The 23,673-nt window shown below is 38.7% G+C and overlaps 1 protein-coding gene across 1 annotated transcript in view; it reads right to left on the bottom strand.

Annotated features, from left to right (window-relative positions):
- LOC104461959 (serine/threonine-protein kinase MRCK beta-like) overlaps positions 1-23,623 on the bottom strand; it is a 26,067-nt gene extending 2,444 nt beyond the window's left edge. The window contains exons 1-18 of the mRNA XM_010073718.1: positions 23,529-23,623; positions 23,362-23,441; positions 20,650-20,739; positions 20,137-20,211; positions 19,629-19,734; positions 17,109-17,245; positions 16,394-16,533; positions 14,761-14,842; positions 11,257-11,473; positions 10,801-10,863; positions 6,182-6,778; positions 3,455-3,552; positions 3,277-3,361; positions 3,004-3,124; positions 2,795-2,912; positions 1,836-1,874; positions 1,596-1,704; positions 1,433-1,503 (exon numbers count right to left, since the gene is read on the bottom strand). Coding sequence (XP_010072020.1) covers positions 1,433-1,503; positions 1,596-1,704; positions 1,836-1,874; positions 2,795-2,912; positions 3,004-3,124; positions 3,277-3,361; positions 3,455-3,552; positions 6,182-6,778; positions 10,801-10,863; positions 11,257-11,473; positions 14,761-14,842; positions 16,394-16,533; positions 17,109-17,245; positions 19,629-19,734; positions 20,137-20,211; positions 20,650-20,739; positions 23,362-23,441; positions 23,529-23,577 — 2,277 coding nt within the window. The 5' untranslated portion in view covers positions 23,578-23,623. The remainder of the gene's footprint in view (positions 1-1,432; positions 1,504-1,595; positions 1,705-1,835; positions 1,875-2,794; positions 2,913-3,003; positions 3,125-3,276; positions 3,362-3,454; positions 3,553-6,181; positions 6,779-10,800; positions 10,864-11,256; positions 11,474-14,760; positions 14,843-16,393; positions 16,534-17,108; positions 17,246-19,628; positions 19,735-20,136; positions 20,212-20,649; positions 20,740-23,361; positions 23,442-23,528) is intronic.
- Between the last annotated feature and the right edge of the window lie 50 nt (positions 23,624-23,673).

Raw genomic sequence — 23,673 nt, 5'->3', positions numbered from 1 at the left:
AGCAGGATGACTGGCAAGTTTCCCACTATTTTGGTGAGTTACAACTCTGAGCACTGCACACATTCACAGCTCATGAAATACTGTACAGGAAAAACTGGTACCATTGCAGCAAGTTATTTTCAAGAAAGGGAATATATATTTAGCAAATAGACTGAAAGGTAACATCCTTCAAGAATGCCGTTCACCAGGTTTTGCATGGCTCAAACCACAATAAGATCACCTATAACAAGATTATCCTAACACGATCCAGTTCATGCTGCGATAAAGCCAAAAGCCATGGGAAAAATAGTATAAAAGCCAAAAGGTGGTGTTACAGCCTCGTTTTTCAAGTTTCAAACTATTTTTTTTTAATTTAAGAAGTTGTAAGAAATTGTAAGATCTACCAAAAAAGAAAATATTGTAAAAACCTTAGAATCCACCACTGCTTGTGCCTACAAACAGCAGTTATCATTAGAGCATGGAATGTAATGGAATTTGGGAAGGGTACTGCAGAATAACCAAGTCAACTGACACACTCTGTCATCAACACCTTTGAAAAATAAAGACAGTTTCAAAAATACCTGTGTTTAAAGATCCCCATTTTCACATGCTTTTAATGGCTTCCTCAAGGAGACAAAGGAAGCCAGCACATGGCTGTGATCAGAACTCTGGACAAATGCCTTGACTTGGGGTGTACTAAGGCATCCTGCAAAAGTCTGGCTTCAGGAAAACACCCTCCAAAATCCAGAACATTACATGGGCTTGTAGTTGGGTACTAAAAAACCCTAAAAAGGCACAAAGATCTTGATCTAGGATTTTGACTCCCAGTGATAGTTCCTAACACTTTCCTTGCACAGGCAGTGCTTGAGCAAAGCTTGGCAGAAGCTACACCCACGATAAATCAAGGAAACACAAATCATACATCTTCTCTCCTTAGATTCAGGGACACCAGTTTTGTACAGCCAGGACATTTTCAGTTTGGTGACTACTGGTACATACTTTTACTCTTGCTAAAAGCAGTTTTAAGTATTTTAAAATACGATTTCTTCTCAAGTTACGTGACAAAAAGCCTTCCTTAAGGCAGCACAGAAAAGTACTTAACTAGTCATGTTACTCTGCTATTCTATGCTAATAGCCCAGAGAACATTTTTAGGAGCTCTGAGGACATTTCAGCAATTAGTCAAATTTCTCTTATCTAAAAACCTTAATCCAAGACATAATACTTCCTAAAATATAACCATAAAAATTTTTTTTCACAGCTTTGCTTTTGTGCTGGCATATCCAACTTGCAATCATATATTACAGGCTGGACAAAACATTCGTGGAAGGAAAACATCTCCATAAAGAATATATTTTTTATGAAGTATTTCCTCAGAATTTAATTTACTGGAAAAAGAAAACAATCTATGGCAACAGGATATCATCAGTCTCCATTTAATAAAAGCTCCTTTACCTCTTTGTCAAACTCCTGGTCAGGATCAGACATACTTCGGGAAGGCATGGGTCCTCCCACATCACTGCCACCTGTAGAGAAAGAAGGAAAAAAGGCAGGTTTACACCTCTTGTTGAAGCCATAAATTACAGCTCAGAACTGACAAGCATGCTTCCAGCCTTACTTGATGAGGGCCATGAAATATAGGTTTTGTTTCTCTGCTGCTGCTGCTGCCGTGAGAGGTTAGCTGTAGATGGACATGGTTTTTCATCCTGTGCAGCAGGTAGGACACTCTGCAGTTGAAACGAAACACCTTGTTAGCCGGCAACAAAAGCTATCTAACTAGAAGTTGTTACTCATGAAAACTTTACTGTGCTTTTGAAGCTATTACAACCCAGTGTTGGTAGAAAAACTCTGGACTTACTTGACCACATCCACATATTTTCAGTAACAGAGACAAACCCTGAGAAAGACAGAGAAAAAACTAAGCCCCACAGCAGCCACTGGAACCTGTCAGCCAGCAAACCCTCTCTGAAGGGGCAGGGACTGCACCAACAACTCTGCTTTCCTTCCTCTAAGGACAAACGCATTACCCTCATCTGGGCTAGCTGGGAAGGACAAGAGAAAGCCTGGCTAGCAGCTACAGAATGGAGGGTATAGAACATCAAAGTTCGGGCCTTCCTCTCATGAATTTAACACTAAAATAGCTCACAAAATGCTGTATTTCTTAAATGCAAAATAATAATAAAAAAACGCTATAAAGCACTGCAACTTATACGCATTTTAGTTACCTCCGCAAAATTAGTTTTTTCCCCTCCCTGTATTTGCTCTACAATCAGCAAAATGGCACAAGCACACTGTGCAGGTTCCTAACTGTTTGTAGCTACTCCCACCCTTGCTAGGGAAGCAGAGGAGGGACAGGAAGAGGAAGAAAGCAGAGGGGAGCTTTGCAGTGAGGAATGGTCACTCTGGAGAAAGATTTCAGCAGAGACAGGGCTTGTGTGACAAACGTGTGCAAACCCTGTTGGAGGTGATATCAGAGCAGAATGTCGAGAGGATGAGGGGGAAGGAAATTCATTCTGTTATTTTAAGAAGAAAAACAAGAAAAAGGAAGGGGGAGAGACTGATTATTTACAGAACTACTAACAAGCTCCTGTCAATGACACCTATTTCTTTCAGTGTCTCATTCATAAGTCAGCTAACAGTATTTCCTTGCACAGGATTTAGAAGCACTGCATGTCAGGAAGGTTCACCCTTCTCAAAATGATTAGAGGAAGAATTTGGTACAGAAACAACACTTGAATCCTATACAACTCATCTTCACAGCTTTTCTGAGCAAGAACAAATATACATCTATATCCCTCCCTTTTAAATGTATTTTACCAGTGGGAGGTCCATGAGAACCTGCATTCCATCTCCTGGTCCCATATGAGCCACGTGGTTGAAATTCGTTGGGTTAGAAATCATCTTTGACCTTAGCTCAGGGTCTCTAAGCATTTCCCTAAAAGAACAGAGTGATTTTTGCTATTAGCATTCCCAGTCTCTGTATGTCATTGTGTATATTAAGTTACATACCACAATTAAATTCTTACCGCCTTTGCTGTAATCGTTCTTCCTCGGGAACCTTAAATACAAATCTTCTTTTGCTCCTAGTTCGAAGCATTTGCTTCTTGCTATTGTCAGATGTTTCTGGCACACTGAGGACAGCTCCTGCTGTAATATCACAATGCAATTTCACATACATAGGTACATGTTGACCCAGACGCATCCAATACAACTTTCATCTCATGCAAAGGTAACTTTGCTTAAAATTACCCAGTTAGCTTCGCATCACTTTCCCATTTCTCTCCTTGCTTTGTACTCACCTGAAAACTTGTTCTTGAAATATATTAGTCTTGGTGGCTCGCAGTTAAGGAGATTCAGTGTGCCATCCATGTTCAATGGTCTGATCTGTTTTGAGGAAGGAGTCAGAGGATTAACTCAAGCCTAGCATACACTGTGAATTAACCCAACGAAGTTCTATATTCAAAGAAAATTACTTACCCTTCGCAGGCCAATAGTCTGGACCCATTCCATAGTATTAACATCAAATACATCAACACCATACTCGCTATACACTGTTACATATGAAGAATTGCAACCTGCATAGATTAAAAACAAATAGAAAACCCTAATGTGGTTTCAGCAGTCCAGAAATTTGAGCAAATTTCAATAGTTACAAGTTTTCCACTATGTGCATTTTAAAATACTTCTTCCCAGACTGACTTTCAGACAGATATTTGTGTGATAATAGATTTGCTAACAACAACTGCCAGTGTCATGGAAAGATTTAAATTTGACCCTTTCAGTATTTTTAAACTTCAAGTTATGATTTCATGAAATTGCAAAATGGCATCTGAAGTTTTCAGATACATACAAATTCGCTACTTGGTAGGAACTGAGCAGCTAGCTTTTCTACAGATGCAGACTACTTCATTTTGGAAGAAACAAACTAACTATACATCTGCTGCGTGCAGGGGAAAAGAGAGGGCCACCATCTGTGAGGTGGGTCATGAAGTCATGACGCGGATCTGTTCTCAATTTCCTTCCGATTTTGCTAACAATTATCTAGCTTTAGATATTCACATATGGGTTGCTTTCATCAGGTTAACAAAAAAATGTCACAATGCTTAAAGCCCACAACTCATTTTATCTTTTTAACTTTTTTTTTTTTTTTGAAAAGCATAAAAGGCATCAGCGGACAAGTTTATTTTAGGTCAAATGAAAAGCAGAGATCCCTAGAGCTTCATATCAACATGCTTCTGCTCATGTAAGGACTGCATCCTGATGTAAAGAGCAGTTACTAGAAATTTATGGGATTTAATAGAGAAAAGAGCTGCTTCAATGAAGAAAAGGAAAATAGCCCAGTAGGACACTAAACACATGACAGAATCTTCTTAGAAGAACTGAAGTAAGGTTGTGGTGCTATTTTTTTTATCTCATCCACTGAAAGCCTTGGACAGCTATCATAAATACATATGCCAGAAATTATTTATGGTCAAGTATTTATTATATGGGGTCATGGTTGGCTTGGATACCCAAATCAAAGGAGACCATGGAGCACCAGACAAAACCACCAACCGCTGCTGCCTGGGCAGCTGGTAGCCAAGGCCAGCAATTACCAGTCAGAGCTGATGAGCTTGGCCAGATCTCAGCTGGTTCCCAGAGAAACACACCAGTGTCTGCACTGGGCTTGCCCACACTACAGCTTCAAGACCTGCTGTCTCCGAGTCTCTGCACTGCGCCGTACTCAAGCTGAGGAGCCCCACAACGCCGACACTGACCGAGCACAGAACGAGTGCATTAAGCTGGTTTAACTGGAGCCTGGACAGGCCATCCGAGATCCCAGAGCCGACTGTGTTAGCACACACCTCGGGATCTAGCATGAGGGGACTGAATGCCCTAGAGCCAAATTCTCCATTGTATCCTAAATCCTACATGGTCCTTTACCAGAGCAGAAACTGCAACAGGGGTAGAACGATTTCCACTTTGATGCTCTCCTGATGGAACAGTTAAAAAAGGGCAGTCAGATACCAGGACTGAGGAGGGAGGACAAGGCTAACAACAAGGAAAGTAATCCATTTCCTTCCACAGCGGATGAAGTTGTTCTTTCTACAAAAACAGCCCTAGGCCAACGCTAGTCAGGACTGCACATACAAGAACGCTATAAAATAGTTTACAGTAAGAATAGTTTCTAATAATAACAGATAAAACAATTAACTAGCATGTCTAGTTTGCTGAAATGCAAAAAACTGTAAAGCTGATAAAGGAAAAGGAAACACTAGCTTTGGCTGATGGCATTTTAAAGTAAATTTGCAACTACATTGTTTCCCGGGCCTTTGCTTCACACTTCTGTACAGAACTAGGTCAGAGTAAAGCAAGCAAACAATTTCAGTTTAAGGCAATTAAAATTAAACAAACTGCTATTAGGGCCTGTCCTGATCAAACCACCGAGCACCTAACTACTCAGTGTACTATTTAAACAAAAAGCTATCTCTTGCTTTCAATCATTCAAAACACTTTGTTATTTGAGCTCCCAATAGAAATCTGGTTTTGTAATGAACTGCCTTTGACTACTGAATACTGAAAAATGCTTCACATGTGCTTCTATCCTAACTAGCTGATAAACCAATGTGCCTAAAAGGAGCAGAGTGGTTGAAAAATTACCCTCCACCTGCCTATATTATTTTTGGAAATTCTCTCCCTAAAAATAAAACCAATAGGAGAAAAATTGCAACCAGTTCTGCTGAAAGCAATATTTTTACCTCTTATTTTGTTATCTTTATGAACCCTTACAGTTGCAGTTACAGTTCATCTTCAACTTTCTATTGTACGTTGAGTACAGGACACAGAAGACATCCTACAGACAACTAGACATTTACAGTCTCCAGGGGAGCAACAATCTTTACAGAATTTCACAGACCAGTAGTCTTGCACTGTCCTGCATTCAGGACTACTTCCGCTCTGTAAAAATCAACTTGCATTATATTATTTGTTCTTCTGTGTCCTGTAACAAGACAGGGCTCCTTTTCTTGCAGCATCCAGGATCTCAGCCCAGGAGATTGCCAAATCCAAAACTACCATCAGGAAGAACTGTGTATCCTGTTAACTCGTCAAAACTGAAACTGTAGTATTGAAAGACAAATCAAAGCAAAATAGAATACAATGCTGATTATTTTTAGACAAGTAAAGCAGCAACAGGGATATGGCAACAGAAAAACATATACATACTACAGGCAACAGGAGTTGCAGGCCACATTAGTTCCTGCATGCGTGACCTTCGACCTTGCGAATCGACGTATACTCCCATATGGCTGAAGCAAAGCAGGTATTCCTCATTACGGAGCTCCACAGCACAAAGGGCATCAAAAGACTGCTGTGAGAGGAAGATAAGTGAGGGGTCATTAGGATTTACCAGGTTTATAGATTGTCCATCTCCCTGGATGGTCAACAGAGAGAACCCAGACTGGTAGCCAACACAGAGCTTGTCCTTGAACACTGTCATCCACTGTACAGTTCCTGGAGCCTGGATTTCACTGAATTTTTTGTGGAAAGGTTTAGTTCTGTGAATTTCATAGCAAAAAACCTGTCGCTTGATAGCCACAAACAAACAAGTCGAAGAACTCTTCTTTAGTGTTCCAGTTGTAATCAATTGGCAGCCTTTAGTTTCTGCAAGCTTAATGTCAAAGTTTCCCTCCGACCCATCCAGAGAAGCCCAGGGGTAAAGGTGAACGTGATGGTTCCGACCACAGATGAGGATGATTATTTTCTCTTTGGGAGCAAGCTCTATCTGGTACACCTTCTTGCAGTCAGCAGCTCGGACTATCACTGCAAAGGAAACAAGAGCTGCCATAAGTTAAACACGAAAGCCATCAGGCCTGGAAACGCTGCAGTGTTACATACTGGTATCTGAAAACTAATCTAAACACAGACACATACCAGATAAGAAAGAGCACTTATTACTCATGTTCAATGCTCCATTATCAATTCTCAGAACAAAAAATGAAACAAAGCATTCCTGTAACTCACTCTATGGATACAAAGTCTCGCTTCAGCAACACTTTGCAGGGAAAAGGCTACTTAACCCTGGGATAAATGGAGAAAAAAATTATATAATAATAGCTGTACTATCTATACACTGCAAGATGGTGTGTCTTCTGAAACTGGTCCCACCTTCAGGAAAAACATCAGCATCATCAATAAATTACGGAGGAAGACTGAATTAGCAGAACACATGGAGAAGAAATATAAAGTATTTAATGCTGATAATTGAGGATAGAAAATGCTGTACAGTTGGCAAATGTTTCAGCCAAATACAAAAGCGGTACAGGAAGTGGATGTTAAACACCTACAGGGAAAAGCAAAAATGCTGTGTGCACAGGGGAAAGGGTAAGTCAGCATGGGTGTAAACTGCAGGAAGGGAGGTTTAACATAGGCACCAGGAAAAGCCTTCTCACAGTAAAGACTAGTTAGGTAACTTAGGGAAGCTGGGGAGTCTTCACTGTTGAAAGGGTTTTTTAAAAACTGGGCTAGAGACAGCTACAGGGTTTGGCACAACGTGTTCTGCTTTTGGGATCGTGGATATATTGGTACTTTAATGAAAGCAGTGAGTATTTCATGGGGTACAAACAGAAGAGACTAAGCAATTCCAAACTAGGAAACATAATATGCATAAGCCAATTATATTAAAATATAATTTTCATTTTTTCTGTTAACTGAATGTGTTCAAAATATTTGGGAATTACAATAAAAGAAGAAATATTAATTGGCAATTATAAGCGTTTTTTTCAGTAATAGTTGAGTAACCTAGCCAAGTCACCAAATTCTGTAAAGTTAAAACAAGAATTTGGCTGTTTAGATCATAGCCAAGTGTTTTGTGGCATCCCCTCAATTGCACAAATAGAACATTTCTTCAGACATATAATCTAAGAAATAACCGGTTGCCGGAACTTTGCCACAGAGAAAAGATTTTTTTTTTCCCTAGCTCCAGTTCCAGCTTACAGTTTAGTTTATTTGTCAAGAACTAAGTGATATTCTGACCAAAGACCTTTGCTATAAGCAGCTGGCAGTTAATTAACACTGAAAATTACAACTGCCATAAAATGAAAGAGAGATTACGATTTATGAAAATGCTATTAAGACACAGGAACTGGTCATAGAAAACTCATGCAAAACTTCTTTTAACTTAAAACCAAAATTGATAATTCATTTTCACATTTACATATGACATGGTGATGCAGATAATTCTTCCGTTATGAAATGACCTTTCAAATTAAATGTACCATTTTCTTTTATGCAAGAAGCTGTACCGGAATCTCTGGAATTACATGCATCTAAAGTTATGTTCATATCTAAGTACTTACAAAATGGTGACCACTGTAAGTTTACTCAAAGGAATGGCATTTACTACTGCTAAAAAGAATTTCAAATATCTGCTGTCTCCATCTATAGAGCAGTTTCTTTGGAAACTGGGCAATGGCTTATTCTAAGCAAGAGGAAACAATAACATTTTGCTTTTTGACCCAAAACTACATTCCTGACTTTGTACTTAATTTTATTTTAAAAGTCAAGTAAATCTTTAAAAACCTGTGTTCACTGCTGTATTTTACATTGAAGTGCAAATTTTAGCGTGACTGCAATCCAAATTTCAAAGTCACAAACTAAATTACATTGAAAAAGGAAATTAAAATTCTTCCATCAAGTCAATAAATATTGTCTTTGAAATTTGAATGACAATGACTAAAAATAGTCAAAGGGATATTTCAGGAGTGTCCCAGGGATGCTCTTTCCAAAGGCGGAAAAGGGACTTGGGCACCTTTTAATTTTACAAATCTGTATCACTGACTTCAACATCCTGAACTCCCAGTCAGCTAAAGACACCAGAAGAACCTAAGCTCACAGGTTATAAATATGGGTGAAGAAAGCATTAGGTATTTTGCTAGAAACAATCCTATCAGAGAGCCAAGGCCATTAGCTCTTTTACCACAAAAAATATGGATTTAGAGTGTTGTTTAAATTTAGAGAGCCTCAGGATATATAAAAAGGATGCCTTTCACAAGGTGTGTTTTGTGCTTTTAAACTCAGAGAGAAAGAAATAACTAATATTTCCTACAGTAACTTGGAAAAGGATAAATAGTAGTAGATTACTGTATTTTAAATTTGCATTGCTTCTTAGAAATATATTATTTAACTTACAGAATCATAGAATGGTTTGGGTTGGAAAGGACCCTAAAAATCATCGAGTTCCAACCCCCCCTGCCATGGGCAGGGACACCTCCCACCAGCCCAGGTTGCTCAAAGCCTCATCCAGCCTGGCCTTGAACACCTCCAGGGATGGGGCATCCACAACTTCCCTGGGCAACCTGTTCCAGTGTCTCACCACCCTCACAGTGAAAAACTTCTTCCTAATGTCTAGTCTAAATCTACCCTCTTTCAGCTTATACCCATTACCCCTTGTCCTCTCACTACACTCCCTAATAAAGAGTGCCTCCCCATCTCTCCTGTAGCCCCCTTCAGGTACTGGAAGGCTGCTATTAAGTCTCCTTGGAGCCTTCTTTTCTCCAGGCTGAACAAGCCAAATTTTCTCAGCCTGTCCTCACAGGGGAGGTGCTCCAGCCCTCTGATTAATTTCGTGGCTCTCCTCTGGACTCTCTCCAACAGGTCCAGGTCTTTTTTACGTTGGGGGCCCCACATCTGAACACAGTACTCCAGGTGGGGTCTCACAAGAGCAGAGTAGATACTTCCATAAACACAGTCTAACTCAACTATTTTTTTCACTTTTTGTTCATTTGTTTGTTCAAAATAAGAACATCTTGTTATAGAAGCAGATTGAAAAATTAACCAACTTGTTCTTTGCTTTTCCATGTTTAAAATTTCATTTTCTACGGATTGACCCCAAACGATCCCCATGCTCATGTGCTAGCAATCCTTTTGGCCACCACGCTTTCCCCACCATACCAAGGGATGTTTCCCATTGTTATTTGTGTTTCTGCTCAGTATAACAGGTTAAAGGGAAAAATGCTTCCCTTACTCACTAGCTATGATGCCTAATAATTCAACGATAGAGGGGTATGCCTGTGCTGCCCAATGACTACACAGCATACACTCTGCTGTGGTACCTGGAGCACACTGTGTCTGGAACGGATGTGGTAAGTCTTCAGAAAGAACAGGCTAAACCGATACCACTTCTCCCAAAGCACAGGGCAGAGTGCATTAAGAACAGGAAAGAAAAAGCAGGTTCAGGAGGAAGTATGGGGTCAGGGAAATAAAGAGATAATGGGAAGGAGCAAGCAAGGCATTTGCTTTGGCCATCATTTGTCTGAAACTGAATGTGAGTGGTTGTCAAATTTCTGGAAGAAACAATGACACATGGTGGCTTTAATGGAAAGTCTACAAACTCTTGTCTTGCTTGCACTGGCTGCCTAACTTCTAATGCATGCAGTTTAAGTCCTCTGATGGCACAGGTTGGAACAAATTTGTTTCCATGTCAAGTTTTTCTCACTCAATTCAAGTTCTATTAATTAAAGTGCCTGATAATTCACCATGCATCAACTGCTGCTGCGTGTGCTCTGTGTGCTGAAGCATTCTGCTACCTGCCGTGGGAACACAGTTAAGGTGAGAATGTGTCAGAATATGCCTAGTAACCCATCCCTTTAATTTCAGCCAGTCAACTGAATGTAATGATAATGACCAAATTAGTGCTTATATCTCACATTCACTTGTCCTTCTCATCAATTAACTTACTTACTGTACATGAAGGGTTGTTGCATAACCTATATTATAACAGCACTAAAAGTTATGGAGCTCATTATTCCGTATGTAATTACTGCATGCATTGCGGTCTAACTTACCGTCACGGGTCACCTCTATCACATACAGTCCTTCTTCTGAACCAATTGCTATTCTATCTCGATCTAAACCAGGAAGAAAAAAAAAAAGCTATTAATTCAGCTGTGCTTAATCTTATCTTTAAAACAGGCTGTTTGCTTTGAACAGCTAGAAAAATTTCTGGACAAATAGATTTTCAAATGCAAATCCATTTTGCTTACATTTATGCAGTCTGTTGAAAGCACACTATATACCGTATTGCTAAAACAACTTGTTAAACTACTAAGCAGTATTATTTACTCTGTGTGAATGAAGAAAATTGAATATCAATGCAAGATTAGCATTTCCCCCCATTATTAAATTCCTATGAAGGAATTCAGCTGAGGAATTTATTTCAAGGTATCAGTGCTCTCATTACAGGAGCCCATCTAAAAGCTCCAACAACTCTCACGCACTTATAAAAGTTAAAACAAACATACCTACAATAGCAGCAGCTAAACTTGCTTTAATAAGAGGCAGTGTACTGTCATAGGCTTCTTGTGGAATATGCACAACCTGGTTTTTCAGTCTGTTTTTGTGCAGGATAGACTGCAACCCTTCTAGGATTCCAACCCACTTCCTCTTCTCATTCTCATTTTCCGTCAGAATCAGTAGAGAACAAGACTTTGAAGGCAAACCTAAGAGAGAAGCTGTCACCTTTTAACAGACAGAGAAAGCCAAATTAATAAGAGTTATACAAGTCCTTTTTGTCAGTATCATATACTTCACAGAACTGTGACAGTAAAATACACTTTTTCATAGCACTGTGCTGATGTACCTGAGGGGTACGCAGCACGGCACACAGCTAGTATGACCACAGTGCTTCAAAAAAAACCAACATAAGCTGCAGTGGTTTTATTTAGAAATACTCAGTCTTACTTAATCAGTCTGAATCTTACAATATGGGCAAGGAATGCTACATTCCTTTTCTACAATAATCAATACATGGCAGTAAAAGGCTCCTCCCTGCTCTGAACTGGAATTTCAGTAGCATGCCGTAATTTGTCCTGGTCCCTCCCCTTCACCATCTTTTAATAACTTACTGAAAATGACACAAATGCTTTCAGAGTCAGATGCATTTAAACCCAAAGGCACTGCTATGATAAGCTCTAGATTTTTATTTTGATACTTTATTTTCAAATATTTGTCCAGAGGGAAGAGCACATCATATTGGCATTAAAAGCTCTGGAGGAAAGCAATGTTTTGAGACAGAAGTAGTGCATTCCCCCACTTCCCCATGTGAAAAGAAAATCACTATGGCTTCACTTAATTTTCAGGTAAATTGTCCTCTAGATCTCAAAGCGGATGTATTCTGAACAGAAAAACTATCCAGGAACTTTCTGTCGCCCAAAGTATGCATTTACTAATTCTTAATGTTAGTTTAGCATCCTGTCTGGAGAGATCAAAGGGTTTGCGAGATCATGGGAACTACGCTTTCAGTCACAGACAGAGAGGCCATCAGCCAGTATTGGCCCTCACAACACACTTTTACAATAACAATAGTTAAACAGAAAAAAAGCAGCAAAAGGTGCAAGAGTGCAAAACTGAAGGCTGTAATTACTCATACAAGCAATAACACACCTTCAGTCTATATGCCTTGATAAGAAAATCACCTAAAGATGGATGATGTGGTTATGCAACATACACTTCCTGAAAAAGTGAATTAAGCAACAGCATTCATCTTAAAGATAAAATACACCTGAAAGTAAATTTGGGACAACAGGATGGCAAAGACAGAACTCCTGAAGTAAGATGAAAGCAAAGAGTAGTAGGAAAAGAACTGAGTAGTTTGCAATTGCTCATAGCTCTTATTACTCTGCATCAAGCTTTGTTCATGTCTGAACTGTAACTAAGCATTAATATTTTAAAGATGGATGGAGGCATGATGGATAATATTTCTAAATTTGAAAACAAAATAAAACCAAACCAGACTTCAGCTATGGTTTTCCCTTTGAAGTACCACCACATATTACACCTCAGTCTTTTCAAGGTGGCATCTTATATGCAGTCAAATACAGAAAAAAATGGGAGAAGTTGATTGTAATATACCCAGCATTATTCATCATACAAAAATCCAGTGCTTGCTACAAACTCAAGGCTGCTTCACTCAAACTGCTAAGCTGTGGAAGGACTCCACTACAGACACTCTTATACTGTTATTAAAAATGAATTGATGGCAGCATTTTAGACTGCAGTGTTTGGATGCCAGGACGGCCTAACATCCAGCTTTAAAAACTGGTTACCAAGGAGAGATGTTGGAGTCTGAGAGAAGTTCTTCCTCTTCTTGATTTCATAGGGGGTCAGAGGTGGCAATATTTTAGTGTTTGGCAGGATTCTGGTATTGCTTTCTGCTGGTGGAAGATCCAAAATAAATGAAAATCTGTCTTTCACGGGTCACCAACATCACCACGTGTTACGTGAAATAACACATATAAAGGAAGGACCACATTTTTACACAGATGATGAAAAGTAACATTTTAACTGTTGTGTAGAAGCCACTCTATGTCATTATGTCAGCATGATGCAAATCTAGAATTAAATTAAATTGAGAATATAGACTCTTGCATCAGATGTTACTGGTTTCCAGTTTTAGAAATTCCTTCTTTTGAAGGAGGACTTAAAACTGAGAAAAGAGGTGGACTTTCACAGCATCTTCTCTGGTCCCTGTCAAGAGGGTATCTAAATGGATATACTCACACACCAGGCTTCCAGTTAATCCATCAGATCTCTTCAGTAGGGGATAATCTGATCAAACTGTGGAGACATTTTGTCATGTCTATCCACACAAGTACTCTTATATGGGGATATTTGACAAAAGATTTTTTTTCTTAGATGCTCTTTCAGTTAAAAACTGCAAACAGAAATTAGAGCAGCAAGTGAGGCAGGCTAAACTGTATGGACGCTTTGCTCTTAAACGAATCAACCACCATTCTGCATAGCTCATTTTCTCTCCTCAGAAGTCCTTTTCCCACAGTATTCCACATTTGCTAATTTGAGAAGAGAGCAGGCAGATGGGAACAAAAAAAAATTTAGAAACAACTGAGAGGAAAATAAAAGTCAAAGTAATAGTAAACTAAAGGATGAAAATCCACTGCAGAAAATATTTCTACAAAAAAGCAGAAAAGCAAAGACACAGAAGCATTCAAGCAGCCAAGACATTTCCTAAGTAAAACCCTCAAGGACCAAATGACTTGGACTGCATGTGACTGTCAGTTCCCTGGCTTCCATGTTCCACTGACTTGATTCTAAATGACTGAGGATCAGAGATGCTGAAAACAGTGAATTTCGGTATTCAAATGCAAAAGATTATAGATACTAGCTACAAACATACTCTTCTCTATATTTTAAGATTTCAGATTAAATACAATTCACATAAAACCTAGGAAAGACGTTCCTGTTGTTAAAAAATAAATACAGCATTCAGATAGCACATACATCAAAGAGGATATTATAACTAAGCTAATTATTTTCTCTGATGTTAATTTTTTTCTACTATACTTAAATAGGAAATTAAAGAAACTGAAATTTCAATTTTTTTTAAAATACAAGATAGTATGTGACAAATTAGAATCAGTGTGCACAACCCAGCTTCAGCTTACTCTGTTACAGCATCACTTCCTAAAGCAAGTCCTCCAAAGTAAGATAGAAAAAGTAGGGTCTGGTAATACCAGTGGAGGAGGAGATAAAAATATACTGAATAATCAAGAAAATTTAAAAAGCCAAACTTTATATACAAGGAAGCAGCAAAAGGAGAACTTCGTTCTCTACAGTTCAGTTATGACAGGAGTATCATATTGTTCTTCTACACATTTCAGCACCCCTTGTAAATTCTTATACTACTGCATAACTCAGGAAACATTAAATATGGATAATGTACTTCACTATCAAAACAAAGCACTAGTATTTATCTTGTATTTTCTTTAAGAGTAAATTGGTAGCCATACCCTGAATATACACGGGATGTCTTTACGAGTTGCGTGTATTACATCCGATGCTAGAACAGAGCTCACACAAAAATCTTCATCTCTAGGAAGAAACAGAGCAAGAGAATCACATGCATGCACATACTAACATTATTCAGTAAAATCTAATTGACATCACAATTGTTTCAATAGGCCGCAATCTCCTAACACCACACAGAGGTCACAACTGCCATCACTGCTTTGTTATGCTCTAACCATCCTTGACCCAAACAACTCACAAGCTTTAGTTATGTTTCTACAGCATTCAGTACGTGTAACTCAGTCCACCTGAAGTTAAATGGGGTGGCTTTGGGTAGTTTTGGTTTACTGACCACACCCATTCTACAATTAGCAGCAAGAATATTGCTCTTCCAGCCCAGCAGACACATTAGAAATTAATAATTCATACCTCAATGTGTAGCAAGAGAGGGGCCTTTGGAAAGGAAAGAAAAATCACATAAAAAGCTCTTGGCAACATAATTATGGTTTGTGGGATTCAAATAAGGGTTTTCAAAATAGCTACATTTTATTCTCTCTTACAGTAAAATAAACAGACATCAGAACAACTTTCGCATATCAGCATGCTCCACCCCAGAGGGCTTGTCTACACAAGCCTTTTAAAACTGAATTTGACCAAGTTGATCACCATAATTGCCAATTTTAGTGTAAAGATGACACTAATGCCTGAAACTTGCCCATGCTAGAATTCATAGCTATGGTGGTTCACATCTATTAAAACATCTAAGAATCCTCAGAAGACAGACTCAAAGACGCAGCTACAATAAGTAGATAAAGCATGGGACAGTTGGTTTAATATCTGTCTGAGTTGCTTCAAGCAATGTACTGATGTGAATGCTGTTATTTGCAATACTTCCACGCTTCTGCTCCCGCTGCCAGCATGTCAGAGAGAGCTGACGGTTCTCAGAGAATAAATGTGAGAACAGAACAACAATACTGCTGCAACCCCACGGTACTACTGTCTGGAAAAAATATAAATCAAGGTGCTTGTGAATGCAAACTTTATATTCAACAGAGACAGAAGGTGCTGTAACATTAGAAGGTATTACACTTTCTTGATATTTCCATAAATTGAAACAAAAAACCTTCTTGGTTACTCTGATCAATGTATGTCTCAGATCTCTTGCAGACAGTGTTCAGTGTTTTAAATAGTTCACCACGAACAATGATTCCTGTGAGAAGGCAAGGTCAGAGCTGTAAATTAGTTGGTGCTTTTCTGAAGATTACTTCAGTTTCTTTAATGTTCCTGAAATTACGTGCTATGGGATGAACTTTGACTCAATGCTGAGGTCAGAGTGCAGGGGAAAACCCAATCTACCAAAGTCTATTTGTTTTCCACGTGTACATATGGAATTCTAGGAAGCAGCATGCTAAAACTGTAAATATTAGTGATTGTAGTATAAGTGACTAGAAAGTCACTTAAGTGATTTGTTGCTGAGCCAACTTGTTTAGCCTAAACTTAGCTGCAGTCTATATACAGAACACACAGGTCTTCTCACATCAGAGCTCTCATCATCTTAAAGTTTCTTGTGTACTATAAATAAATACTCCTGTTAGGGAAACAATACAGAGGATTTCTACTCATAATAATACTAACCTGAGATCCAAGACTTGACTTGCAACAACTCCAGGTTGGGTGGATTTTCCTTCAGGCACATCATATAAGAAGAGTTTACAGTCACAGACAACTGCATAAGCCCTCTGCCACCCTTTCTTAACTCCTGTAGGCTTTGGGACCTGCAAATAAATAACTGATTGCTTATTAAATGTAAGCACATGTAGTAGACACAGAAGGCAGAGACATTTAGAAAAGCTTATACTTAAATCAACGGAATTAGAACACGTTCTACTTGCCCTTCAAAACGGAGTGAAAAATGTCAAGTAATCAAGCAATCATTTTTCCTCCCTCAAGTTCAACCATTCCCTGTTACAGTTTAATAAATACATTAGGTAGTATTATGACAAAAAATGGGGCTTGTATATTCCACAAATGCCAAAACGGTAGGACAATTTACCTTTTATATTATGCTTACATCAACAATGACAGAAATTCTTCCTTAAAGCATGATTTCCCCTCTGCTGCTTATAAACATTGTAGCTACTAATCTACTAACCTTTAGATCTTGTAGTAAAACCAACCATTTCTCCCACATCTAAAGCAACAAAGGCTAAATCAGTTACACAAACGGCATATGAAGCCTTAAGAGTTTAGCACAATTTAGATTTGTTTAAACATACTTAGAGGTTCCTAGCAGCACAGCTGTAGGTGAAGTTTAGTATTCTTCTCTTGTCCAAGAACAAAAGACTGTTACCTTGACGTAACCTTTATAGGCAGTTCCTATTCCTCTTTGCACATCTACTCCAAGAGGCCTTTTGGCTTGCTCAGGGGGTATGGGGCAGACCTGAGGTGCACTATCCTTGCAGGAAACATGGCATGCAAATGAACACACTAAGTACAAAAGAGAAAATTCACAGTGAAATGCATGTATGAGTCAATCATAACAGGAGATTAGTGTAATCTACCCTTATGCTCAGCAAATTAATCAATGACATGGAAACTGGCAGTAAAATATCGCAGTAGCCCACTACGCCAAAGGAGTGAACACACCTAGATACTGTATGAGACTCTCCAAACTGCTTTTATTTTCTCTTTTAAGCCTAGTACTTCCATAAAGGGCAGGAACTGAGTCCACATTTCAAGGCAACCTAGGAAAGCATTTTCCAGAAGGAAAAGGAGTTGGTCAGCCTCACTGGTGTTAAGCAGCAACTCAACCAGTCAAAGAAGAGAAAAAGTATTAATAAAGGAGGAATAAAAATTATGGGGCAATAATAGGAGACAAGATAAATATATTAGGTGTTTAATTTGATCCAAGAATGCAAGAATACTGCAAAGACAAAGTAAAACTAAACTGGCCCAAAAAATTAGAAAGGGTTAAGCTATTAAACACAGGCAATAGACTTGAAAGCATAATAAAGCAGAAATCATGGGACAGGGACTGAAATGCTCAGAGTTCAAATAAGGAGCAAACATCTATACTAATTATGGCATCCTTTCTTACCATTTACACCACTTTGTACCGCTTTGTGCTGCACCAGGAAGGGACAGAAGTCTCTAGTCTCTTGTATATACAGCACTTTACACAGAAGCACTACACAGAAAAAACTCAGAATATATGCCACTTCACATGAGACAGACTATGAGAACTGCAGAATGAACTAACATGTTATATCGAGGCATCTGACCCACTGTTTATGGGCTGGTTTGTCCCAGGTACCCTGTTTCTACCAGTAGGCTTGGGAGGGCAGTGGGAGAGTGCCATGGCCCTAGGATCTCTCCTGTGCTTCCTCCTAACCATATTCTAAGAAATGCACATCTAGTCTCATAATTACTAAGGGTCAAAGCATTCTAGAAAACCTGGAAAGAGCCTGCTTCTGCTACAGCCACAGACTAGGCTACAAACCTCCTCCTCACGATGCCAGAGGGAACAGCCAGGGCAGAGGGCAGCCCAGGGCAGGCTGCCTGGCTCGTTCTTTCAGCTGCACTTTGCTCCCAGGAGGACAGGGGTTACCAAAAAGTCATGCATGCAAAGTACTGGAGGTGCTCCCCAAGACCAGACAATAAATGCAGCTCTTTCAGGAGGCATCATAATTATTTGGGATAGTGCATATCAAGGCACACCAGTTGCAGAACAGGGAAAATCCACGGGATATATCCAGTTCTACAGGCCTCTGGAAGTGCAGCTGTATTTTACCGTAGTCTCCAGCATTAAAAAGAGAAGGAATTGGGAAAAGCAAGTGATTGGGAGTGGAACAAGTGATTGGGAGTTTTGTTCTACTGGAGTCATCTCTATTCTTATGTCAATGTGATTCTAGTTTTTTTCTGTAGCTATCAAGATCTGGAGAAGAGGCAGCAAACTGGAAAACTAATGATGTAGACCTTAATCAAAACACACGAGAAAAAAAAATAAAGAATGAAGCTGACAGCTACACTAAGGGAAAAAGACTGTTTCAAACTTGCAGGAAGAGATGCAAAACCAGGGTTCAGAAATGTCAGCAACAGGAGACAAAAGGCAGCCCCCAGGGCAAGTGTTGGCAGAGCAATAGGTGCTCCTGGGGATGATCTGCCACCAGAAGATCTGTCAGGAGAAAAGCCCTGAAGGGCAGATGAGGCAATCTGAATATGACACTGAAGCTGTCAGTGGAGACATTTCAATAGCAAAAACTAAGCTGGGCACAGAAATACAATAAGGTTATTTATACTGTAGTGCCTTCAATGGATTTGTGGACTACTTACTGAGTTCATGTGTCTAATGAAGATACAAAGAAGTATTTTCAAATAAAAAAACCTCCATATACTCAAAACATGGAACTCAATAGTTACATATGCATCAGAGAAAGCATTTTAAATAAAACTAATAGACAGCAAGACAGGCTACAGTCCAAAAAACCTAGCAAACAGTCCTCCTAACATACAGGGTTTACGATCAGGAAGGATAGCACAAAACAGAGCCAAATTCATGTTACCACAGCACTCCCTCTCTACTACAGAAACAGAAAACAGTCTTGCCTTCCCCACCTCCCCTCACAACTCACACTATAACGCCACTAATGGTAGCGGAACTAATTAGTACTATGAAAGGGAACCATGAGGGCTTATATTACCTTGACTTTAGAAGTCTGATGATGATGCAAAAGAAAGGAGAATCATCCAGTGGCAGCCACCCCTCTTTTTGATTCCCTCCCCAAAGATATAGTTGCCTTAAAATACATTAGTGTTTTGGGATGATTTTTTCAGGGACTTGCTGAAAATATAAAAAGTTTAACTGACTCACCGTCACAGGCATAACCTTGTCGAACTAATCCCACCATAAGAGAAGTGCAATGACTACACTGAGTAGGGCTTGTGAATGACTTGATATTGAGCTGGTGAGCTTTAGGCTGAAAGATACATTCAGGACAAAAAAAATAAGTTTTTACTTTCTGTACTCATGCAATGAGAGCATTGCCCTTCACCACCCTCCAGTATATCAGTGTACATTGTGAAACCGGCCTTCTTTTAAGTAAGTGCAGCTTGTAAAAGGTGCTGCAAGGCAACAATAACAGTTTTATTTCCAACTGCATAGATACTCAAACCCAAACCTACAACCAACTTCTTTTGTCATCCTTTCTGACAAATCAAAACCCACCAGCTTGCACTTGGAAACATTTGATTAAAAACACAGACCTAACAAACACACATAGGACAAACCCAAACAAGACAAGAACAAACACAAAGGGCTAATTTATAACTGATATTTTTTTTCTTTGTTCTTTAGAATAAGGTTAGCACAGTCCCCCTACCTTTGGTACAGCTAGAGAAATGGATTGAATGGTGGGGGAAGGAGCAGCAGGCATCCTCTGAAGCCGAATTGGTTCCTGAATCACAAAAAACTGTAATTGAGCAAAATGAGGCTTCAAGAATTTGTTTCAAGATCGGGGTCGCAAAGCTTATTGTTTTCTGATTTTTTGCTTTTTTGAAAATTATGAAAAATTTAATTGTCATAAACATCACCATTCTGATTTAACAGAAACAGATTGTGTTTTAAAGCACTCACAGGAAAGCCTGCACACTAACAAACAAGCAGCAATACAGAAAACATATGAAAATGAGGTACATCAACATACACAGAGCCAGCAAAAAGGTTTCATTTGCAACTGTCCTCAAAGCAGGTGCAATTAACACTGACACATTGCAAATAAGCAACATTAAATCCTGCTTCTCCATAATGAATGCTGCAATATATATTTATCATGAACAAGACAGAGAGACTTTCTAGTGAATTACTCTTCAGGGTAAAACAACAGCTCCCTTACTTCTTGTTGTTGGTCTGCAGTTACAGCTGAAGTAGATGGTGAAACTTCTGACTTGGGACCCTGTGTTTCCTGCTCGCTAATAGAACTGGTCTGCAAAAGTGACAGCAAACATCTTAGTTTAGATACCACAGATCTGGCAAAGTGTTCTCACATCAACGAAATAGAATTTCAAGGTGTCTACAATTAACAACTCATGGTAGAAATAAACAAAAACCAATGCTGATTTCTTCATGCAGTACACACACATCTAATAACTTTCCACTCTGAAAAAAATATTCCCTCAAAACAAACCCTGCCACTTGATAGAAAAGCTGTAAAGCTAGAAGCACTAAAATGCAGTACCTTGTAGTAGGCAGCATAAATGCTGTAACAGCCTTCTTTTCCCAGCAAGGCTGTGTCTAATCTCTTGCATGCAGGTATGAAATGATGTTTGAAAAGCTTGGCAATCATTCATAAAATAGCTTATCTCTCATGGTGGCTTACTACACTAGCATTTTTCTAGAACACAGCAGCCACCAATTCCGCCATAAGAAAAATTCTCAAAGAAGTACTACCCATTATTTTAAAAATTAAAAAGTTGTTTAAAAATGGTTGGCTATTTTATTAACATCTCTGAATCACATCTACTTAATCACGTTGTTTTAGATTTCACTAAAATTTAAGACTAGCATCCATTACAAGCCTTCTATTAATTTCACACTTACATTAGCAAATACTAATTGCAGCACAAGGGGGAAGTATGCTACAGTTCCAGAACTAAAGAAGCTGGGTGTGGAAGGAGGATACTGTATTACTGTACTCTGAGGACATCATGAAAGTAATGATTAACAAACATCAGATTAGACTTCACATAAATGATGTAATTGGCACTAAAGGCAACAAGTAATGAATCACTCACTTCCCAGCCAGTTTAGACAGGGAGATGGCTCAAGTTCAGTTAGCTCACTAAGTATGTTCAGATATTTGTTACTTTTTTGTTGTTGTTGTTATGAATTGATTGGTAGGGCTGGGCCACTGAAGATCAAATTGTACCATTAGGTAATATGAACTATTTAAAAATGCTAGCATGATTCAGCTTTAGCCATACAGACAGTCAAAATATAAAATAGTAAGCCTGTAAAGAGGTATTAAAAGAGAACTAAACTAGCTCTATTTAGTGGATTAAATTAGAGAGAAGTTAAGGAAGCAAATGTCTAGTTTTAGGAGGCTGTTTTTACTATGACAGGTCACAACAAAATAAGGAGACAAGACTACTAGCAAAAACTTACTTCTTCCCAAAAGGCTAGTAGAGAAGATGTAGATGAAGAAGAAACAGAATCCTTTGTTGTAACAGATATGAGGGATAAAAACGATCACTTATCACCCACAGGAAAACTTCAGATAGAGTATCAGTAGGCTAGCTAAATAAAATGTTTTATATGGACAAATGATATTTATTCAAACTAAATTAACCCAGAGCAGATGACATGGACTATCTTTATAAGTACACGTAAAAAAAAATTGTTAATGGAAGTCATCAGCAATTTTAACGTAATTCATCAGAAAATGCCATCTGCATTTCTGTAGTGACTGTATATTCATTGCAGGATCTGTAGAATGGAATCTTGACTAGTTACGGGCTTGATAGTCTACATTTTACTGTTTTAACTGTATCTGTTACTTTTTAATGCAACGTTTTAAAATATCAAGGTCAGCAGACAAAAACTGTTATCCAGATAGCAGCACATATCTGAGAGAGAGATTCTCTCTCTTCCCTCCACCTCATCCATGTAGTGCACCTTGCCAACTTTATCAAGAAAGTCACTGTGGACATCTTGTGACAGAGAGGAGCACATACACAAAATATAAATATGCAAATATCACAGCATGTCCATAGGCTTTCTTTTTGACAACAGTGACTTATTGTCAATAGCGACAACTATTTTAAAAACAACAAAAAAAGAGAGAATATGCATTTCGGATAAAAAAATTTAACAAGACCAATTAGGTTTTAACCTAAGCCCCTTTAACTCAGCTCCATAAATATAACAGATTATTCCTTCCAGTTCCAGCTCTTGGTTTTATGCTAAACTGTCTAAGTGTTTTGCAGAAAAACCATCCCAGAAAATCTTGAGGGATCAAGAGTTCATGAAATAAGGAAATGTGATTCAATGTTGCATTTAACAGCTGCTTCCTCAGGGAATGCACAAACCTTTTTAACTGAAACGCCCACTTGGAGCTGTGATTTGTATGATTAGTTTTCTAAGGATCAGAGGGTGTGTCACAATAAACTTCTCATACCAACATCTGTGGGTCCTCTGATTCTCTTCCCAGTTCCTTCTACTCTAACCACTCCATTAAGATCTGGAGCCAACAGTTTTACATATCTGATTGAACACTCCTTGAACTGTGTGAGTACTTTTTTTTTGTAACAGGTTGTGCCAGTCTCTCCAAAAAACCCTGAATGTATATTATTCAGCCCAACATTTGAAATTAAACTAAACAAGGAAGGTAGAATGGGAAATAATTAATGTGAACTTCCGGGAGTATTTCCCAAAGGTGCCAGCTTCCCTACAAAATGCCAAGCAATCTGACATGCACTGGACATCCAACTGTGCGTCACACTAACGTGGCCAATATGCCAGACCCAAACAGTGCCCAAGCATTACTTTTACGTAATAAAGATATAATCCAGCTATCAAATTTTAATAGCTATTTTATGTAATAACTCACTCTGAAAGTCAGATCACGTGCAAGAGGAGAGGTGTTGAAATATTCAAAAATGGAATCTTGAAAGTCTGGAAGTTTGAGACCTAAAACCCAAAGCAGAGCAGGCTTAGCTAAAAGGCAGCATCACAGGTGGTGTTAGAACTCTGTTAAAACACAGTAACTTTAATTACCTGAATCTGTTCTGTATTTTTCTTCCAGTTTTTTCTTCAAACCTTCCATCTCTTCCAACAGTTCCCTATTTTTTGCTTCCGATTCCTTTAATTTACTAAAGCAACATAATATGATCAAAATGCAATCTGAAATATCTCAAAGGCA

Source organism: Pterocles gutturalis, unplaced genomic scaffold, assembly GCF_000699245.1.
Source record: "Pterocles gutturalis isolate BGI_N339 unplaced genomic scaffold, ASM69924v1 scaffold34972, whole genome shotgun sequence".
Lineage (NCBI taxonomy): Eukaryota > Metazoa > Chordata > Aves > Pterocliformes > Pteroclidae > Pterocles > Pterocles gutturalis.
The sequence above is the reverse complement of the archived record's forward strand: the minus strand, read 5'-3'. Positions and strand labels throughout refer to the sequence as shown.